Here is a 22,885-nt window from a genome sequence, read left to right on the forward strand (position 1 = left end):
AACGCAGTCATGTGAATAGTTTTTGAAACTTCAGACTTCAGTCTGAAAAAAGGTTTTGGCCCGAAACGTTGCCCATTTCCTTCGCTCCATAGATGCTGCCGCACCCGCTGAGTTTCTCCAGCATTTTTGTCCACCTTTGATTTTCCAGCATCTGCAGTTCATTCTTGAACAATAGTATTTGAATCCACAGCAAAAATAAACAGGATATTTTTTTTTCCAGAAACACTGTTCCACAACATCGTAAATACATTTGAAGTAAATTGAAACCAGCCACATTTGCCACGTGTGACTATCAGGAAAAAACATTCATTACTTTGGCAGTAAAAGCCTGTCATTTCTGCTGTTCAGTAATATTCAGTTCATGAAAGCCATACCTCACATTATTCTTATCAATTATAAACCGGTGCCCAATGCTTTGTACCTTGTGCTCAAAATTTTTAAAGCAGTCACAACTGACTCTTCTACATTTTTTAATATTCATGTCGGAACAGCTTGCCATTCTCAGATCTCACTGACATGTAAGTAGTATATCCCTGTAACCCTTTGCACTGATTAAAATTCAACTCATAACAGTACTGTTACCCCACTATATTGTTTTAGAGATACAGCACTGAAACAAGCCCTTCGGCCCTCCGAGTCAGCACCGACCAGCAATCCCCGCACACTTCCACTACCCTACACACACTAGGAACAATTTGCAATGATACCCAGCCAATTAGCCTACAAACCTGTATGTATTTGGAGTGCGAAAGGAAACCAGACATCCCAGAGAAAGCCCACGCAGGTCACAGGGAGAACGTACAAACTACATACAGACAAGCAAACATCGCCATTATTGAACCCGTTTCCTGGCACTGTAATGCCCCTGTCCCACTTACGAAACCTGAACGGAAACCTCTGGAGACTTTGCGTCTCACCCAAGGTTTCCGTGCGGTTCCCGGAGGTTCAAGATTCAAGATTCAATTTATTTGTCATTTGGACCCCTTGAGGTCCAAACGAAATGACGTTTCTGCAGCCATACCTTACAAACAAATAGACCCAAGACACAACAACACAACATATTTTACATAAACATCCATCACATCGCTGTGATGGAAGGCCAAAAAAACTTATCTCTCCACTGCACTCTCCCCCTCCCCGATGTCAGAGTCAAAGTCAAAACCCCCGGCTGGCGATGGCGATTGGCCCGCGGCCATTAAAGCCACGCCGGGTGGTGCAAGGTCGCACACCGGGTCCTTGATATTGGAGCCCCCGGCGTGCGCTCGCAGAGTCCCGCGGCCATTCCAAGCCGCGCGGGGCGGTGCTGTAAGGTCCCGCTCCAGGAGTTCTTCGACCCCGCAACTCGGGCGGGAGGAGTCGCGTTGCGGGAGCCCTGAAAAGCGGTCTCCCTCCAGTGACCCGCGGGCTCCCGGTGCCGCCGTCCGCCAGACCCGCAGTTGCAGTCTCCGAATCTCCGGAGGTCGGGCCGCAGCAGCAGCAGCGCTCCACCACCGCTCCACCCGCTCTGGACTCGGCCAGCTCCGCGATGGTGAGGTGAGTCGTCGGCACCAGAGCCCCCGGTCTTTTCCTGTTGGAGGCCGCTCCTCGTTGCAGCCCCAACGACAACGGAGACCCGACAAAGAAAAGGTCGGGTCTCCCGTGCAGGGAGAGATTAAAAGTTACCCTCTCCCTCCCACCCCCCCCCCCCCCCCCCCCCCCCCCCCCCCCCCCCCCCCCCACACACACCCCAACAAAAAAAATAACAGAAACTACATAAAAACATAGACAAAAAATAATAAAAACGCAGACGGGCTGCAGAGGCCGCTGCTGACGAGAGTCGCGCCGCCTTCCCGAAGGTTTTTGTCAGTCTCCCTAATGGTCGAAAGTGGTTTCCGCTTCTTCTATGTTCCAGCGATTATTTCAAAAAATTAAAAACTGGCCACGATAGGTTGCCGTTTTAAAAATCAATAATTTTTTGTCAAAGCCGGTTGCGATGCTAGTTGAAGGTGGTTGCCAGAGGTTGCAGGTAGTGGAAGGTCTTACCTTCAACCTCCAGCAACCACCTTCAACTAGCATCGTAACCAGTTTCAACTAAAAAATTACACCAAAGTCTCCAGAGGTTTCCGTTCAGGTTTCCTAAGTGGGACAGGGGCATAAGGCAGCAACTCTACCGCTGCACCACCATGCTGGGCCTTGTTGATGATGTTCTGTTTCGACAAGCATTTTATTGACACATTATCATTATGTAATGGGTTGTGTGATGTACATATAGCAGAAATTAACAAAAGATTTTATGAATAATACCAATTTCTACAAATCCCTCTGTCCGATGTATATGGTGGACTGGTTGGCCGATGCTACAATTATATTATGGTCGCAAGGATTTGCTCCTTTGATCAGTATTTGTGAATAAGAACCCAGGTTCTGATATACAAGATTTTACTTTTTGGGTTATTTAAAATTTGCACAATAATTCAGCCATTACCAGTAACTTGTTATGACTTCCTTTTTTCTGCGAGCCTGAATGAAGGCGTTCTCAATGTTCTGGGTGGTTTGGTGACAGGTGGAGAGCAGAACCAGACCAGAATGGTCCCTGTGAATTAAAGTCAAGTGCAAATAAGCGTTTAGTGCGGGTTAACAGTATTTAAGTTATCCAGCACACTTTACAACATTATATGGTACAACGCTGGGCGGAAAACTCTGGAGACTGTCCAGACTGTCCGCAGTGCCAGAGACCAGGACACGATCCTGACCTCTGGTGCTGTCTGTGCGGAATCTGCACCCCCCCCTTGATCGTGTAACTTTTAACTGGGTGCTGCAGTTTCCTCCCACATCTCAAGGATGTAGAACGTAGAGAAGTACAGCACATGATCAGGCCCTTTGGCCCATAAGGTCTGCAGTGAACATGGTGCCAAGCTAGATTAATTGTCTGCATATACATTTGACTATCTAAAATTCTCTTACACACCACTATCGTATCTGCCTCCACCACCAACACCACTGGCAGAGTGTTGCAGGCACCCACCACACTCTGCTTAAAAAATTGCCCCACACATCTCCGTTAATCTTTGGACCCCTCAACTTAAAGTCTGTTTCCGTGCTATATCTCTTCAGAGGGGGAACAGAGGTGGGGGACACCATGGCTACACTTGGCCAGGCCGACCCTGCAATGTCGTCAGGACAACGGGCCTTCGTGGTCAGGATAAAAACCCTGCACTTACACCAACTGGGACTTGAAAATGGCACCAAACTGGCAACTGTGGGTACTGTATTAGTGTACTACTGCTATGCACTTGTACTGTATCAGATATGCTTATCTAAGCGCTTATATATAGTAATACATACTGAACTGTATACAAAAATGAATTTCACTGCACCTTGGTACATGAGATTAATAAGGTACCATGACCATATCTCTCCTATACTATTTGTTACTTGTGTCGACAGTGAGACACCTTGATCTGTGACACTTCTACACTTGGTTGTCAAAATGCCATGCAGTCAATACCTGCATATCACTAAAGGACACAAAATGCTGGAGTAACTCAGCAGGTCAGACAGCATCTCTGAAGGGACTTAACCTGAAATGTCACCTAGCCATGTTCTTCAGGCATACTGCCTGACATGCTGAGTTACTGCAGCACTTTGTGTCCTTTTGTGTATTAATCTGCTTTAACACGTCCTTGTTTCTACTGCACATTACTCGTATTTTAGACAGTGGTGTGCTATAACGTGCACACTACAGCACTGCTAAAAAAGACACAAAGTGCTGGAGTAACTCAGCACATCAGGCAGCATCCATGGAGAACATGGACAGGTGATGTTTCAGGTCGGGACCCTTCATCAGACTGAAGGAACCTGACCCAAAGCATCACCTTTCCATGTTCTCCAGGGATGCTGCCTGACCCACTAAGTTACTCCAGCACGTTGTTTTTTATTTGGTAAACCAGTACTTGCAGTTCCTTGTTTCTACAGCAATATTTAAACACTCTCTTGCGTGTAATGCATCATGGGGTTGAATGGTGTTACAGTACAGTAAAAGGACTCTGTCACATACTTCATAACAGTGAATGGATTTTTCTCACACCACATGTCATAAAGTCATGTGATAGGAGTAGAATTAGGCCATTCAGCCCATCAAGTCCACTCCGCCATTCAAACATGGCTGATCTATCTCTCTCTCTCTCCTAACCCCATTCTACTGCCTTCTTCCCATAACCTGACACCTGTACTAATCAATAATCTATCTATCTCTGCCTTAAAAATATCCACTGATATCCACTGAAGGCCTTAAGGCCTCCACAGCCTTCTGTGGCAAAGAATTCCACGGATTCACTACCCTCTGACTAAAGAAATCTCTCCACATCTCCTTCCCAAAAGAAGTCCTTTAATTCTGATGCTATGACTATAGTCCTAGACATATTCCGAACATTCACTAGCTGTGCAGACAACCTGGTTTTCTATAGATACTCGGCCTTTTTCAACTTACATTTAGTTTTATCTGTATGTCTGGGCATTCTGGACACACTTCGGCCCTGTATGAAATCTTCCCAGCCTGTTTCTGCATTTGTTTCCCAACCTCTTTACTTCATTTCAATTCTGCATGGTCGACCTGTTTAATATCTTGCACAGAAGCTGGTGGGAACATGGAATGAGCTGCCAAAGGAGGTAGTTGAGACAGGTACTATAACAATATACAAAAGACCTGGATAGGTAAATGAATAAGAACAGTTTGGAGGGTTATGGACCTAACATGAGCAAATGGGACTAGCTTAGACAGGAGGTCATGGTGAGCATGGATGAGTTGGCCTGTTTCTGTGCCCTATGACTCAATGGTTCCAAAAGGAGACTGTCATATTCCCATAAAGAAGATATCCACCTGTGACTTGCTTTTACCACATGGAGCATTTCAGAAAGCTGAAGTTGGTGCTGAAGATCTGGAAGCAGTGAAATCAAGCAAAGGTCTCTACCTGATGGATAGTGGGGGAAGAAAAAAAGGCATGCTTTATTTTTTAATTAACATAAATAGGAGCACAAGTAGAACAAGAATCTTTTCACGGCTTATATCATCTTTGGCCTCACCTTAAAAACATTCCTACCAAACCCTATGGTCCAACTCCCCCCCCCCCCTCTGTCTCAGCCTTGAGTACATTTATAGCATTAGCAGCCAGAGCTCCCCTAGATAATGAATTATTCAGCATCTACTTTGTCAAGCCCGCTCAAGCTGGACTTTAAATGAGATCATCTTCCCTTCTTTAAAACTCCAGGCCCACACCGCTCATTCTTTCCTCACAAGAGAGGACTCCCGTTCCAGGAAACAACCCAGTGAATGTCCTGCACCCCCTCAAAGACAAATATATATTTCCTTACTAAGAACGATACAGTACTCCAGATGTGACCTCAGCCATCTGTACCGCTGTAGCAAGACTTCCTTATACTTCATCCCTCTTGTAAAAAAAGCCAATGATCCAATTTCCTCTTTAATTACTCATTGCACTTGTGTTGCTTGGACAAGGTTGCCCAGATCTCTCCGATACAATATTTAACTGTAGTCAAGAAAGGCCCAAGGAGTGGCGAATTGTCTTGCTTTAACAGGCAGCAATTAGCTTCAGTTTGAACACATATGGATTTCCAGCGATTTAATGGAAAGATGTAACATACTTCAGCTCAAAATATACCTGCCTTTACCTGTGATGGAGAGTCCTGCTGGCTTATTAATGCCGATTAGAGGATCTGTTTGAAAACCAAATAGACAGTGATCAGTGGGTCAGTGAAGATTAGTTGCAGATTAGATCAGTGAGACAGCGAATTAGATTATTCACAATAAAACACACAGCAGAAATGGTTGCAGATAATCAAAGTTTGGCCATCTCACTAGCCATATCACCCCCCCCCCCTCATCCATGCAACATTTGTATAACAAGGACATGTATGTCAGACTCCTATTTAGTGACTATAACTGCACTCATTTCCAAGCTCCTGGGTCTGGGACTCAGAACCACCATCCCACCCCCATCCCCCCTCCCCCCGATCTTCAACTTCCTGAACCATAGATTGCAAACAGAAAGGCTAGGTGACAAAACATCCTCAATAATAATTCTCAACAATGGTGCCCTGCAAGGCTGCGTCCTCAACCCGTCACTAAGCTCCTTGTACACCCGTTGCTGTGCGGCCAAATTCTGCTCTAATTCCGTTTACACGTTTGCAGATGGCAACACCATAGTGGGCTGTAACTCAAACAATGACAAGACAGAGTACAGGAAGGAGAGAGCGAGCTTAACAGCATGGTGTCATGACAACAATCTCTCCTTCAATGTCAGCCAGAAGTTAGTTGTGAACATCGGGAACGGGATGGAATACAATACAACATCGTTTATTATCATTTGAATCCAAGTTCAAACAAAATTTCGTTTCTGCGGTCATACGAGCAAGAAAAAAACCAAGACACACACACAATTCACACAGACATCCATCACAGTGAATCTCCAAACACCTCCTCACTGTGATGGAAGGCAAAGTCTTGTCTCTCCCCTGTACTTTATTCTTCTCCCGATGTTAAAGCCCCCGGCGGGCGATGGTAAGTCCCGCTGCCGATAAGGCCGTGCCGGGCGATGTAATGCCCTGCTCCGGGTCTTGATGTTAAAGCCCCCGCGGGCGATGGTAAGTCACACGGCCGTTATGGGGCGCGCCGGGTGATGGAGCCTCCGAAGCTCCGAAGTCGGTCACAGCCACACGCCACCACAGCTCTCATCGCCCTCCCCCCCCCCACCCCCGCCTATACACAGCTTAAAAACTAAAACCAAAAACATACACCTAACGGGACAAAAAGAAAGAAAAGACGGACGGACTGTAGTCGAGCTGCTGCCCCAAGGCACCGCCACAGACATGCCCCAATCTAGTGGAGATGGAGATGGTCCACTTCAACACCATTGATGCAGATTGGGGAATGCTCGTTACAAGTTCCTAGGTGTAAATGTCATCAACAATTTATCCTAATCCAAACACATCGATGGTTGACTTGAGAAAGCACTCCAATGCCTCTCCTTCCTCAGAAGACTAAGGATATTTGGCATGTGTCCAATAACCCTTACCAATTTCTATAAAAGCAACATAAATACCTATGGGAATGCATGACAGCTCTACATGGCAACGTCTGTCCAAGACCACAATGAGTTGTGAACACAATCCAGTCTATCACACAAACCAGCCTCCCTCCCCTATAGACTCCAGCTGCACTTCACTGGGAAGCTTTGGGAAAACTGCCAGTATAATCAAGAACCATTCATATCCCCATAATTTTCTCTTCTCCCCTCTCCCATCAGCAGAAGATACAAAAACTTGAAGACACGCAGCACCAGATTCAAGAACAGATTCTTCCCCACTGTTTTAGACTTTGTACAGACATCTCATATGGCAGTGATGAATATCTGATCTCCCAGTCTACTCCATTTTGGCCCTTGCTTATTTTTTAGCTACACTTTTCTCTGCGGTTGTAACATCATAATCTGTACTCAGTTCATTTCATCTTTTGCGCTACCCTGATGTACTCACGTATGGTGGGATTTGACTGGATAGCAGGCAAAACAATGTTTCTTTACTGTATCTTGGTACACGGGACAAGATTAAACCAATGTCAATATTTTTGTATTTATTCATTCACAGAACCTGAACTATGTTGGCACAATCAATGATGAATCTGCCCCTAAATGCCCATGTAAATGTGGAGAAAAAGAGATCTTGTACCACCACAAACCAGTCAGGAGAAGTTATACCTCGTTACTTTTTATAAAAGAAAGTAGGTACGAAATGACAATTAAAACACTAAGGATATGAAGAAGGATGTGAATAAGGAGGGGCGGTGGAAGATGGAAGCAACAGAGGGAGGGGTGGGTGAAGTGGATGGAAATGTGGGGAATGGGATCCAGTAGGTAGAGTATGTGGGGGGGTTGGACGAATAGGATGGGGGGGGGGGTGGGGAGAAGAACCAGGGTGCTATGGGGAACATGATATAATCATGAATGGTGTCCTGGCTAATTTCATGCATTCATCACAAGGTCATAAGGGATAGGATAGAATTAGGCCATTTGGCCCATCAAGTCTACTCCGCCATTCAATCATGGCTGATCTATCTATCTAACGCCAGTCTCCTGAATTCCCATATCCTCTGACACCCGTACTATCTAAGTGGAGAGTGTTCTGTCACACTCCTGTTTTGTACATTGTAGGTTACAGAACAACATGGGGATTCAAAACATCAAACACTCTCCTCAATAAGACATATCTGATTTGTTCAAGTGGCTAGTGATTATATGGCTGGTAAGCTAAATTTATCTTACTTCATGATAGCTGTAGCAACATTTGTGAATGGCAAGATTATTGACTGTCAATGAATCAAGTGGATTCACTTTAATCCGAAACAGTCAGCTATCAGCGCAAGCTTGGATATTGTCCAAGTCTAACTGCGTTCACACAGACTGCTTCATTATCTAAAGAGCCTTTGCAACGAGAAAACAAGTCGTGACTCCCCATGTTCCACAAAATGCTTTCTGAAGCAGAAATCTAAATGTTTTTTTTGCCAAGGAACAAACAAAGAACCCTTTATAGTTTTATGCAGTATTATTCCTATCACGACTCACTTATCTTCAGGCGGTAAAGAAATATTAAAAAGCTGGTTTTTAAGATAATTTAACCATGAAATCGGTTTTTTTTAGGTAATCAGGAACAAAGGAGGCGAATATTAACAGCACCACAACTTATAATGAGACAATAATTATAACTTATAATGCTACAATATTTTCCTTTGAATAGTTTTTGTTTTCTTGTTCTCATCAATGGAAGCAATCATAACTTGTCTTTCTTTGAATACTAGATATATTTTCTAATTTAAACACAAGAGGTCAACAACTACTTGAAGGACGCAAAGTGCTGGAGTAACAATGGGTCAGGCAGCATCACAGAATAACGTGGATTGGTGACGTTTTGTGCTGGGACCCTCCCTCAGACAGATTTCAGAAGGGGGAAACAGATGGAATAGAGAGTGGGGCAAAGTTTGGCAAGCGATACAATCAGTCAGAAGAAGTATCCCGAACCGAAAGGTTACGTATCCGTGTTCTCCAGAGAAGCTCACTCCAGCACTCTGTGTCTTCTTCCTCCAGCAATTTATTTTTTGGTTTGTAGGAAAATCAGTGACTTCTGTGGTAAAATTCAAGCAGGGACTCCCTATATCTGTCTCAATTATTTACATATGACAGTAATCAATGACTAACAAACATGGCACCAGAGTGGTCATCATCATGTTTGAGATAGGTGCAATTGATATTTACCCAGCATAAGCATAGAAGCCAGTCGCACATTATCTCAGGGTTAAACGCAGCACACAAGGGCACAGATTCGGAGTCAGCAATTGATAAATTGGCCTGCTGGCCTGAGACACAAGCTCAGATTTATGTCTTAAGATACTTGAGTCACCAATCCTAGATATGTACCCGTATGTTCCACCTCAATTAGGTTTCAGCAGTGGTTCAGCTGTCAGCAGCCTCTTTATAGTCAGAGGTTTGCAGATTTAACACAAAATGCGGGGACAGGCAGCATGTCTGGAGAGAAGGAATGTGACGTATCGAGTCGAGACCCTTCTTCAGTCTCAACCCGAAATGTCACCCATTCCTTCTCTCCAGAGATGCTGCCTGTCCTGCTGCGGTACTCCAGCATTTTGTGTCTATCTTCAGTATAAACCAGCACCTGCAGTTCCTTCCTACACATTTTGTTTGCAGATTTAAGTTCTGCTCTCATGACCCGACCGTAACAATCGCAGCTGCCACTCCAGTGCAGTATTCACGGTGCGGTATTATGGAAGGGGCAGCTTTTAAAGGTCCTGTGTACTCTCTCGTCTGCATGCAAAAGATTCTATCACACATTTTGAACAACTACCGGAAACTATCCCAAGACCCAGCCGATATTTAACTCTCATTCAGTATTATTATCCACAGGCTTTAACACAGGAATGTTAAAGGAAACTTTTGCATACTTTAACACCCACTGTGAGTTAATACCTATAATAACAGAGCTAAAATCAGGAGAAACTCACTGAGTCAGGCAGCATCTGTGGAGGGAATGGATAGATGACGTTGTGGGTCAGGACCTTTCTTCCAACTCTACAACAGAACTACTTGTGGGAACTTTTTATGTACAAAAAACTGGAGTAAAAAAGTATGCTTCCTTTGCTGTGAAGGTCCAAAAGAAAGAAAACAAATAAATGTGTGACTTACTTTTTTCTTTTGCATAGATGGAATATATTGGACTGACCTTCCCAAGCCTAATGCACACCTTTGGGCACACTTTTTGTCCTCTTAAATAAATCGCATAATCCCAACTCAAGTTTGCTACAAAGATTAGGGGCAGAAACCCTCCACTGATGGAAAAAAAGGGCCTCTGTACCCATATAACACCAAAGAAACATAAAAATGTCCGGCAATGTTCACGCACTAATCAACACATTAATACATTTCGATACTTAAAAGAAATTGCACGTTAAGAAATTACTACTATTGAATATATTGATACCAAGAAGCAGCTATGGGTTTTAAAATCACAAGGCACAGTTGTGTAAACAAATAATGCTCTCCATTACAACAGTGCACAGCATAAAGCCACTCGACATAAGTGGCCTGGAAACTGATCCCTGTATCTACAGGCAATGAGTGGTTCTCAATATGTCCATGTCTCTAGATTAGATTTGTTCAAAAAAATCTATCTGCAGATCAATGGTTCAATGGTACTTCATTTGACACATGGATCAAGGTACAGTGAAATTCATTTTTGTATGCAGTTCAGTACAAGTATCCCTACACATAAACACTTAGATATAGATAAGCATCTCAGATACAGTACAAGTGTGTAGTAGCAGTACACTGAGACAGTATACAGAGTCACCAGATTTGATGCCATTTTCAAGTCCCAGTTGTTATAGTTCTAACCCTGGATTATTTTTCAGAATTTTTTTTGAACAAATATATCTATACAGTTATGTCTATAGATATATTAACTATGTATATGTATAACTATGTATAGACATAGTTATGTCTATACACATTGAGGAACCGATCATTGCCTGTGCCGCTACAGTGATCAGAAATACGTGTGCCAAGTGATTCCCTGCCCTAATGGAGAACATTCCTTGATCACACCCTGACATGTTTACCACAAGCATCTTTTACACAATTTCAAATTGTGGAGTTGATTGTATTGAAGTGAACACTTACATTCTTGGTATACCACACTGGATGCGATCAGTTCCACAAGCCCTTGTCTGGTCAGCTTTCTGAGCACTGGGATACCTGGATCCTGGAGGATACTAACACCTTTGATGCTTTTCACATGCTGCCTTTGTTTGTGCATTTGACCCTTTGGTTTTATATTAGACCTGAAACAGAGGTAGAGGGAATGAAGAGAAAAACAGAGCTGGCCTCAATCATCGCTGTCTTTGAACTCCTATTCCAGCACTACTCATAGCTCTCAAATGGAATCACAATACCGTTGGTCATCCCATTGACAATACCAATTAAATATGTAAAGAAATCTCCCAAATGTATAACCTCCGGCAGGAAAGTGGTGTAATCCAACTCTTGCAAGTTTCATGGTACCTCTTGATCTGTCATCCCAGAAATCCTGCCTTTACATGGCTTACGTGACTTCAGAACAAACGGCTATCAATAATAATAGCAAACTAATTGCATTCATCACACAACAGTGCTGACAATTATTAGTCTGTGCTCTGTCAATGTATAGCCTGAGCTCAGTTAAAATCACTATCACTGCATCTAATCATTATACACAGAAAATTAATTTATAATCCATGGACAATGGACCCAGTTATGTGCATTGTAAATATGCATTGCATTATATATGTAAAGGTTTCAGTTACAAACATGTTTAAACTTAATTTTAAGTAGTTCCTACAATTTGGCAGTCCAATTCATTAACCTTTTTCAGTTTAATTGTAGTAATCATGTATAGTCTTTCTGATGACTGGTTAGCACATAACAAAAAACTCTACCTCGGTACAATTGGCAATAAACGAGACTAAACAATAAGATTTTAGCTGGAGTAATACCAACTCCTGAGAATAATTTGAAAATCAAGGCTGCATCCTGATGACACAATGAGTTTTGTGGGTTTTTAATCTAATGATACAACTGAAACTCTCCTCATTTTATGCGCAAAGACAACTAAATATTCAAATGCGATCAGACATAAAAAGACATCTAAATTTTGGAGAGAAAAATAAACTCACCTGGGCACAGTACTGAGCGAAGATGAAGCTAAGTTGGTTACAAGTCTTCGAACAAACGGACAAGATTGACCCTGCATGGTGCTGGCTAGGGTCACAGTTCCTACATATGTTTGTTTCCACATCTGATTCATCCTAAAATTAATTTAAAACACACTCATCGATGACTGTCAAATTTGAAGTTCATTAAACACTCCTAACAATTCTGCTGGAACTCCTAAAGCACAAATCAACTAAACGTTCACCTATTGTCCCCTTAAAAGAGCTGAGAGTAACCAGCTTCATGGCTCAGTGTGAACAAATGGCCACCACCTCTGTTATACTATTCTGCCTGCTGTATTATAAAGTCTTTCATCTTTAGAGATACAGCGAGGAAACGGGTCCTTCGGGCCATCGAGTCCATGCCAACCAGCAATCCCCGTACACTAGTACTGTTATACACACCAGGGACACTTAACAATTTTTACCAAAGCCAATTACAAACCTGTACGTCTTTGGAGTGTGGGAGGATACTGGAGCACCCAGAGAAAACCCACGTGGTCACGGGGAGAACGTACGAACTCCGTACAGACAGCACCCGTAGTCAAGATCGAATCTGGGTCTCTGGCGCTGTTAGGCACCAACTCTACTGCTGTGACACCGTGCCGCCCTAAAGAAAAATGAAATGTAAAAACTGGTTCATATTAGTTGTTATATACACCAGGGTGTTGCGACAATTCTAGCACACATAAAGCTTACAGAGTAAATAGCGTACATATAGTACTGCTAAATACAATTAGTGCAAATCGGCAGAGTGGTGGAGCAATCCAAACTAGTGCAAAAAATATAGATACAGCGTGGAAACATGCCCTTCGGCCCACTGAGTCCGCACTGACCAGCGATCCCTGCACATTAACACTTTCCTACACACACTAGGGACAATTTACACTTATATCAAGCCAATTAACCTATAAACCTGTACGCCTTTGGAGTGTGGGAGAAAACCGAAGATCTCGTAGAAAACCCATGGGGAGAACGTACAAATACAGTACAGATAGCAACCCTGGTCTGGGTCAAACCCGGGTGTCTGTAAGGCAGCAACTCTACCTCTACACCACCATGGCCTCATGTCCACACACACTGTGGCTGGTAGATTGGAGCATGTTTTCAGAACATGTCCAGGTACACCATCCAGTCAGCCGCTTTCCGAGAATTTACCCTCATGAAAGCAGACCTAACTTCTGCCACTGAGATATATGGGAAGAACCTGCAGGGGATGGGGAATGCACACTTAGGTTGATATTTTCACCCTGGGAAAAAGGTTCCGACTGTCTACCCTATTTATGCCATAATTTTATATTTCTAGTGTGTTTTTGATGCATGACTGATGACAGAAAAATGCCAGATCTTCTAAAACAAATTGCAAATGGAAGTGCCCTGGCCAATTTCACTACAATGATCACTTGCAGGATCCAACATGTTAATTCATTTTTCTGCATGACTTGTGCATGAAACATTGATACCGATGGATCCAATTCCTTGGCTGAGGCCTCTCTTGAGGCACCAATGCAGCTTTTTGAAGTTGGGGCAACCTGTATCCATAGGAATGTGTCAATATTTCCAAAAGGACTCTAGGAATATATCAGGAACATGCAGGATATTCCTTGGCAGCAAAATCACTGGTTTCAATGAATTCCTGAGATTGGATCAATGTGTGTGGAGACCTTGGGGAATGTGTCAGTGTTTGCAAAGGAGGTGTTCAAATTCGTAATTGGTTTCAGTAGGTATGTTGAGGTATAAGTGAACATTATTTTTTTAATAAGAGAACCTGTAGGTCTGTCTGTATGTGAATGTTATCCCCAGAGATGTGACTGTATTTATAGAGGATCCTAGGAATGTATCAGTACTTAGAAGAGATCCCAAGAGTATTACAGTAAGTGTGGGGGAATCCCTGGAGTACACCAACATTTACACGCAGCCTGGGTGTGTCAGTATCAGAGAGAAACTGAGGAGTGTTTTAATATTTACAGGCGACTCCAGGAGCAGGCAATAATTTACAGGGAATTCTGAGTGCCAATACTTGCTAGAGACAATGTCTGAAACGTTACATCTCGAAGATATGAGATTCGTCCTAGCAGGAAAATCAGAACAATTCTTAAAGATATGGTCTCTTTTAGAAACATAGAAACATAGAAATTAGGTGCAGGAGTAGGCCATTCGGCCCTTCGAGCCTGCACCGCCATTTAATATGATCATGGCTGATCATCCAACTCAGTATCCCGTACCTGCCTTCTCTCCATACCCTCTGATCCCCTTGGCCACAAGGGCCACATCTAACTCCCTCTTAAATATAGCCAATGAACTGGCCTCAACTACCCTCTGTGGCAGAGAGTTCCAGAGATTCACCACTCTCTGTGTGAAAAAAAGTTCTCCTCATCTCGGTTTTAAAGGATTTCCCCCTTATCCTTAAGCTGTGACCCCTTGTCCTGGACTTCCCCAACATCGGAAACAATCTTCCTGCATCTAGCCTGTCCAACCCCTTAAGAATTTTGTAAGTTTCTATAAGATCCCCTCTCAATCTCCTAAACTCTAGAGAGTATAAACCAAGTCTATCCAGTCTTTCTTCATAAGACAGTCCTGACATCCCAGGAATCAGTCTGGTGAACCTTCTCTGCACTCCCTCTATGGCAATAATGTCCTTCCTCAGATTTGGTGACCAAAACTGCACGCAATACTCCAGGTGTGGTCTCACCAAGACCCTATACAACTGCAGTAGAACCTCCCTGCTCCTATACTCAAATCCTCTTGCTATGAAAGCCAACATGCAATTCGCTTTCTTTACTGCCTGCTGCACCTGCATGCCTACCTTCAATGACTGGTGTACCATGACACCCAGGTCTCGCTGCATCTCCCCCTTTCCCAATCGGCCACCGTTTAGATAATAATCTGCTTTCCCGTTTTTGCCACCAAAATGGATAACCTCACATTTATCCACATTAAACTGCATCTGCCAAACATTTGCCCACTCACCCAGCCTATCCAAGTCACCTTGCAGTCTCCTAGCATCCTCCTCACACCTAACACTGCCCCCCAGCTTAGTGTCATCCGCAAACTTGGAGATATTGCCTTCAATTCCCTCATCCAGATCATTAATATATATTGTAAATAGCTGGGGTCCCAGTACTGAGCCTTGCGGTACCCCACTAGTCACTGCCTGCCATTGTGAAAAGGACCCGTTTACTCCTACTCTTTGCTTCCTGTTTGCCAGCCAGTTCTCTATCCACATCAATACTGAACCCCCAATGCCATGTGCTTTAAGTTTGTATACTAATCTCTTATGTGGGACCTTGTCGAAAGCCTTCTGGAAGTCCAGATACACCACATCCACTGGTTCTCCCCTATCCACGCTACTAGTTACATCCTCGAAAAATTCTATAAGATTCGTCAGACATGATTTACCTTTCGTAAATCCATGCTGACTTTGTCCAATGATTTCACCACTTTCTAAATGTGCTGCTATCCCATCATTAATAACTGACTCTAGCAGTTTCCCCACTACCGATGTTAGGCTAACTGGTCTGTAATTCCCCGTTTTCTCTCTCCCTCCCTTCTTAAAAAGTGGGGTTACGTTTGCTACCCGCCAATCCTCTGGAACTACTCCAGAATCTAAGGAGTTTTGAAAGATTATTACTAATGCATCCACTATTTCTGGAGCTACTTCCTTAAGTACTCTGGGATGCAGCCTATCTGGCCCTGGGGATTTATCGGCCTTTAATCCATTCAATTTACCCAACACCACTTCCCGACTAACCTGGATTTCACTCAATTCCTCGCGGGCCCCTGCTATTTCCGGCAGATCATTTATGTCTTCCTTAGTGAAGACGGAACCAAAGTAGTTATTCAATTGGTCCGCCATATCCTGGTTCCCCATGATCAACTCACCTGTTTCTGACTGCAAGGGACCTACATTTGTTTTAACTAATCTCTTTCTTTTCACATATCTATAAAAACTTTTGCAGTCAGATTTTATGTTCACTGCCAGTTTTCTTTCATAATCCATTTTTCCTTTTCTAATTAAGCCCTTCGTCCTCCTCTGCTGGTCTCTGAATTTCTCCCAGTCCTCCGGTATGCTGCTTTTTCTGGCTAGTTTGTACGCATCATCCTTTGCTTTGATACTATCCCTGATTTCCCTTGTTATCCATGGATGCACTACCTTCCCTGATTTATTCTTTTGCCAAACTGGGATGAACAATTTTTGTAGTTCATCCATGCAGTCTTTAAATGCCTTCCATTGCATATCCACCGTCAACCCTTTTAGAATTAATTGCCAGTCAATCTTGGCCAATTCACGTTTTCATCGATTTATTACAAGTATAATATGGTGCAACATAACTCTGGAAATTAACCATTTTAGAACTGGGTGAGGGGTGCGGAAAGATATGAAGTAGGTATATTCCTTTTCTCTTCTGTCTTTTTTTTCTTTCTTCCCCCCTTTTTTTAAAATTTCTTTCTTTGCTGTTTCTTTCTGGTCTTCTCTTGGTTTCTATATCTCTATGGGCTCTTTCTCTCTATCTATCCACAAACTATTAATTGTAAAAATCTTTACTCAGAGAGTGGTAGCGGTGTGGAATGAGCTTCCAGTGGAAGTGGTGGAGGCAGGTTCGTTGGTATCATTTAAAAATAAATTGGATAGGCATAAGGATGAGAAGGGAATGGAGGGTTATGGTATGAGTGCAGGCAGGTGGGACTAAGGGAAAAAAAGTTGTTTGGCACGGACTTGTAGGGCCGAGATGGCCTGTTTCCGTGCTGTAATTGTTATATGGTTATATGTTATATGGTTAACATCTGGGGCCGACACATCACTACTTTCCTTAATCTTTTATTTTTTCTTATTTTCTTGCGTCTGTTATTTTTCTATTGTTAAATTTAAAACAAGAAGTTGTACACGAAATGTATTATGTTACATGCCATGGTTTATACGACTGTACATTGCTTCTAATAAAAATATTTGAAAATAAATAAATAAGTAAAAAATATTTGCTAGATTGTGAAAGAATCTCATTATTTGCAGAGAATTTCCCGGGGTGCGCCAGTTTAAAGGTCACGGGTAGAGTTTACCCTGGGAATGTGTCAATATTTGCAATCCCTGGGATTCCATAGAAAGGGCATTCTGGATGCGTTGGTATTTACAGAGGGGGCAAGGAATGTGGTTTATGAGCAGCTGAGACATTTGATATTGATATTCTGTTCTATTTTAAGGGCCTGTCCCACTTTCACGACTAATTCAAAACCTCTGCCGAGTTTAAAGGTCCTAAAAAAAAAATCAAGGTCGTGGGAATCTACGAACTCCCACGACTATGTTCACGAACTCCTACGAGTATGTCTACGAATTCCCACGGCTATTTCAATGAGTAAAAAGTTGCAATTTCTTTCATCCCGAACATTTTTTTTACTCATGGACATTTTTTATCAGGCTGGAAAAAACGCCCCGACTTACCTGATGCCACGAGTACCTACGGCTGGCATAACGAGCCGCTACGATATATCTACAAACTCCTGCGACCTCCTACGGACTCGTTACTAACATTCTGCGAGTTTGAATCATGGGGAAAACTCAGGAGAATTTGTGAATAACTCATGAAAGTGGGACAGGCTCTTTACACAACATTCTACGGGTCATAAATACAGCTCAAAATGTTCGTTACTGAAACAAAAAAATAGCACCAAATAAATCCAAAGTGCCCTGACAAATACTGGAAGTTCCATGTAAAAACTGTTGGCCTTTTGCTACATGAGAGTCAGGAGGCTTGAAACTCCCAGCAGACAAGCACTAAAACCAGATGGCGTTCTTATCGGTGTTAACTGGGCTGTGACTGACTATCATCTGCTGCACCAGTCATGGGAAACGAACTTGCTCATTTTCCTCAACAAAGCACAAAGTGCTGGAGGAACTCGGTGGGTCAGGTAATATCAATGGATCTTTTTTCAGGCTGAAGAAGGGTGCCGATCAGAAACATCACCTGCCCATTCCCTCCTCTGATGCTGCCCGACCCACTGAGTTCCTCCCATGCTTTATTTTGCTCCAGATTCCAGCATCTGAAGTTCTTTGTGTCTCCATTTTATTGCTCGTTTTCCTACGGCATTTATATTTACGATAATGTTTTATAATGTAATCATTGATTTGGTTTTGGCATTGTTTGCATGTTTTTTTTTAATATTTCTGAATATCAGAGACACTCAGTGCTTGCATCTTGTTTGACCTACAGCTAAACCTGAGTGTCAGATTATATCAGCATGTTCGTAGTTGGAGTATGCTCTTCACTTCTGCCACCTCCTCACCGATGGGGATAATTCTCTCAAATGTTCTAGTGTATGAGGAGTGAGCAGGATGATGAAATGGTAGTTTAGACCTGCTTGGAAATTCTGGACTTTTGGAGCAAGTTAACTGTTTAACATCACTTTAAGACAGATGACACAAATATCTTTTTGAGGTTTGCAGGCTTGAACTCCTCCTCATGGGGTGGTGGAAGCTGAGTCTTTAAATGTTTCTGAGAGATAGATTCTTGATACTTGAGTGATGGCTGTTTGCTGCAGATGGATAGGAAAGTGAGGCTTTGGTCCGTCAGATCTACCATGGTCTTGATGAATGGCAGAAAGGATTTAATGGTTCAAGTGACATTTTGCTGCCCCTATTTTGTTTGCTTGTATAGACCATGGGTTAGAAGTAAGATCTTGAATGAGTAGGAAGATGGTGAAGTTTGGGTTGGGCTTGGGTACCCAACAAGGCTGCCAACAGCAAGATGCAGGAAATGAGGGATGTGGGAAGAGCTGAAAATGGAGTAGTGCAGGTGAGACTGAAGGGTGTGAAACAAGAGTATCGAGAGTCTGGATGGGGTGGAGGATTGAAAGGAGAACGGGAAGTAAGAAAAAATTTGTAAACAAGCAGGGTGTCAGCAAGACTTTGGAACCTCAGTAATGTGTTTGCTTAAGGCAGGTAGCTAGAAGATGGACCAAACAGCAGAGCCAGGCAGGAATCATGTTGTGGAATTTTTACTAATAAACCTTAGTTTAAAATGCCTATTGAATGTTGTACGTAATGACGCGTACAGGACACAGGGCTGGCACTTAAATTCACTGGGTTTGTTTGCTTTGCAAGATGAATACTTGCATTACTATGGAATCTGTCAAGATTATTAATGGATTTGGAGCCAATCAAGCTCACTGCCTGTTAGCAGCTGGGACCAGAATACTCTGCATAGCTGACAATCTGTGTTCAATTTGCATGTTTTCAAACACTCCCATTGCTTCCCCCAGTCCTCTTCATCTCACTGCTTCCCTTCAGTCCTATGAATCACTACATCCTCTAATCCTGGCCCCTGATTTTAACCACTCCTACTAGAAACTTTGGCTGCCTAGACCCTTGCCAATGCTCAGCCTTTTCTACTTCTCTCCTTTCCTTTAAGGTGGTCATTAAAACTTACCTTGATGACCAATTCTAATACTTAGTTATATGCCTCTGATAATTATCCCTACCTTGGGATGTTTTGCTAGATTTGCAGTACTGTATAAATGTGGATTGCTATTGCTGGGTAGACTCAGTCTAGAGGAATGGTCCTGCCCCCATTGCAGTAACAAGAACAAACTGCGGATGTTGGGACGAGCCAGTAAGGAACATATTTCCCTTCAAGGTCAAACAGAATCAGGAGCAAGGCTGAGTAGGGGACTACTCAAAGAGTCAACAATAAACATTGGGCTAAATGGGCAGCTTATGCGTGCTATGATCCGATAACTGTGGATTAACAAAAAGACCAGCAAAATTATGAGAGGCATCACAACCTATCTAACCACTTGCACAATATATCAATTCTCCCCTCAACTTCCAATGTTCCATAGAAAACAATCCCAGTTTATCCAACTTTTGCTTGTAGCTAAACAACACAGTAGAATAGACAGCAGATGCAATTCATAATTTTAGAACCGACTTTTTTTTTTAAGTAGTCTATGTTATAACACAGAAAACACAGCAGCTAATTTATGTACACAAAAAAAAAGTTGTTTTAAATGTAAGAAATGTTTCATCACTCTAGGCAACTGAACCATCCTATCAAGTAGACAGCTGTCTTGAGCCATTCGCTGGAGATCGTTAGTTGATCTTTAGCCAGATTTTGCTGAACTTTTATCTTGCACTAAACATTATTCTCTTTATCATGTATCTGTTCACTGTGGACAGCTCGATTGTAATCATGTATAGTCTTCCCGCTGACTGGTTAGATGCAGAAAAAGCCTTTCACTGTACCTCAGTGCATGTGACAATAAACTAAACTAACTGACTAACGATAAATCTCCCCAAACTCCTGCGTCTTCGTGGGAGACCTTATGTTCATCTGAAAGGGTAATAGATGTTTGGCTTACTTCTTCAGTATTGCTCTTCAGTTTCAACTGAGATTTTGTGCTTAACGCTGTGAAAAGCCACTGTCTTCTGAAGAAACGCTACTGGACCTCCAGCAGAACCTCAAAGAGTTTGGGTGGATAAAAGCAGAAGACGCAGGAAACACTGGACAGACCTGTCCAGTTAAATATTTTCAGTATATGTTCTGTTCTAATGAGGAGCTCACACATCTGAAACATTAACGCTGTTCCTCACTCTACACACGCTGCCTGATCTGTAGAGTATAATCTTTGCTGTTGAGTGCTTCATGCATTTTCTGGACTATTTCAGACTTGCAGCAACTGCAGTTTATGTTTTGGCTTAAGTCTGAAGCAATACATGTTCAAGGTTTAAAACTGATCACTGTGATTATGTGGATAGCAAGAGACTGCCCGTTAAAAGAGACTGCCCGTTAAAAGTGCATTTACAGAAAATGTCACAAAATACATGGGAAATGGGACAATTGCTTGAGGCAGAGAGGGGTTGTCATGTGCTGCGTGGGGAGGATTTAGGAGGTTGCTCCAGCGCTGGTCTGGATGATGGGGCTGTAAACTGGCCGCCACTACAGGCGGCTCTCCTCGGCCCCGAGGCTCGGTGCAGTTAGCTGCCGCTTGCCCGACTCCCATTCCCCGCCTTGTCCCCCTCCCCTACCCCGCGGTCCCCAGCACTTCCACCAGACGGCTCTCACCACCCAACTCACCCTTCAGCGCTTCTTCTCCGATCGAAAACCCCGGTTCCGAACATTGGTTCCACCCTTTCTTCAGCCGGCGTTTTGTCACCCAGCCCAGAGTACATTGAGCCTCTTGTTAAATCACTGTTCGTTTTGCTAGTTTGGGATTTTGTTGCATTGTAGAATGATTCTTTTTTTAAGATGTTTTCTTTTATTGGAAATAAACCATCATCATGGGGAAAATGTGTGAGCTTATGGCTAATCAATCATTGCAATTTTCCAATCTCTGTAGAAATTCATTCAACAGTTCGAACAAAAGATAAGGGGCCATTTGAATCTTTTTATAAATCAAGTTTAAAATGATCAATAAGTGAAAGTTTGCATTTGACAGAATAATACAATTTATCAACAAAAAATAGACGTTGCAGTTGTGAATTAGGTTTGCAAGCATCTTCTCAACCTCATCAATTGTATGTGGTGCTCTATATGAGGTCTCTACATTGGTGAGACCAAGTGTAGAATAAGGGGTACACAAAAAAGCTGGAGAAACTCAGCGGGTGCAGCAGCATCTATGGAGCGAAGGAAATAGGCAGCATCTATGGAGCGAAGGAAATAGGTTAAGGGGATTGCTTTGTCGATTAAGAATAAGGGGTAGTCCATTTAGGATTGAGATGAGGACATTTTTTTTGTGGAATTCCCTGCCACAGAAGGCAGTGGAGGCCAATTCACTGGATGGTTTCAAGAGGGAGTTAGTTCTTAGGGCTAACGGAATCAATGGATATGGGGAAGAAAGCAGGAACGGGGTACTGATATTGAATGGCGGTGCTGGCTCAAAGGGCAGAATGGCCTACTCCAGCACCTATTTTCTATGTCTATGTTTCTATGTAACACTTTCTGGGGGCGGGAAGCTCAGATGCCTCCAGCACTGGCTGCAGGAGGTGCCCCCGAGATACAAAGGCGGGAGGGGGACATCGGTTCGCGGGCAGAGCCGGTGAAGGGCGACGGAGGCGGCCCCTCAGTTGCCTGGGGCTTACCTGGACCAGGAGCTGCTCCAGTGCATTTAGCGTGTGGACTTTTTGTAAATGCTGCCAAAATATGGCGACTTATGCATGTGTGATCAATGCACAAATAATTTCACTGTGCAGTGCATGTGACAATAAAGCACATCATAAAGGATTACATCACTGACGATGTGTTCAGGAGCATCAATAGATGTATTTTTAGCAATCTATTGAACCATTGTGTCCTGTCTACCAGGGTCAAATGGAGCTGGCCACTTCAATTCCCCTTTCCATTCCCGTGCTGACCTCTCTGTCAGCCTTCTCCATTGCCACAGTGAGGCTACATGCAAACTGGAAGAAGAGCTCCTCATATTCCACTTGTGCAGTCAACAACCCAATGGTATGAACATTGATAGACTCAAAGTGCTGAAGTAACTCAGCATGTCAGGCAGCATCTTTGGAGAAAAAGGATGGATGATGTATTGGGTCAGGACCCTTCCTCAGACTCATTATGAACATTGAATTCTTCAGTTTCAGGTAAC

The 22,885-nt window shown here is 43.1% G+C and overlaps 1 protein-coding gene across 2 annotated transcripts in view; it reads right to left on the reverse strand.

Moving 5' to 3' along the window:
* LOC129704793 (mitochondrial mRNA pseudouridine synthase RPUSD3-like) overlaps positions 1-21,466 on the reverse strand; it is a 32,568-nt gene extending 11,102 nt beyond the window's left edge. The window contains exons 1-7 of one of the 2 annotated variants that reach the window (XM_055648142.1): positions 21,373-21,465; positions 12,750-12,914; positions 12,269-12,400; positions 11,238-11,398; positions 5,668-5,712; positions 4,859-4,949; positions 2,465-2,572 (exon numbers count right to left, since the gene is read on the reverse strand). In XM_055648142.1, coding sequence (XP_055504117.1) covers positions 2,465-2,572; positions 4,859-4,949; positions 5,668-5,712; positions 11,238-11,398; positions 12,269-12,399 — 536 coding nt within the window. In that variant the 5' untranslated portion in view covers position 12,400; positions 12,750-12,914; positions 21,373-21,465. Of the gene's footprint in view, positions 1-2,464; positions 2,573-4,858; positions 4,950-5,667; positions 5,713-11,237; positions 11,399-12,268; positions 12,401-12,749; positions 12,915-21,372 lie in introns of both variants that reach the window. The other variant, XM_055648143.1, reaches the window with a different exon arrangement.
* Between the last annotated feature and the right edge of the window lie 1,419 nt (positions 21,467-22,885).

The sequence above is a fragment of the Leucoraja erinacea genome, chromosome 16 (genome assembly GCF_028641065.1).
Source record: "Leucoraja erinacea ecotype New England chromosome 16, Leri_hhj_1, whole genome shotgun sequence".
Classification (NCBI taxonomy): domain Eukaryota; kingdom Metazoa; phylum Chordata; class Chondrichthyes; order Rajiformes; family Rajidae; genus Leucoraja; species Leucoraja erinaceus.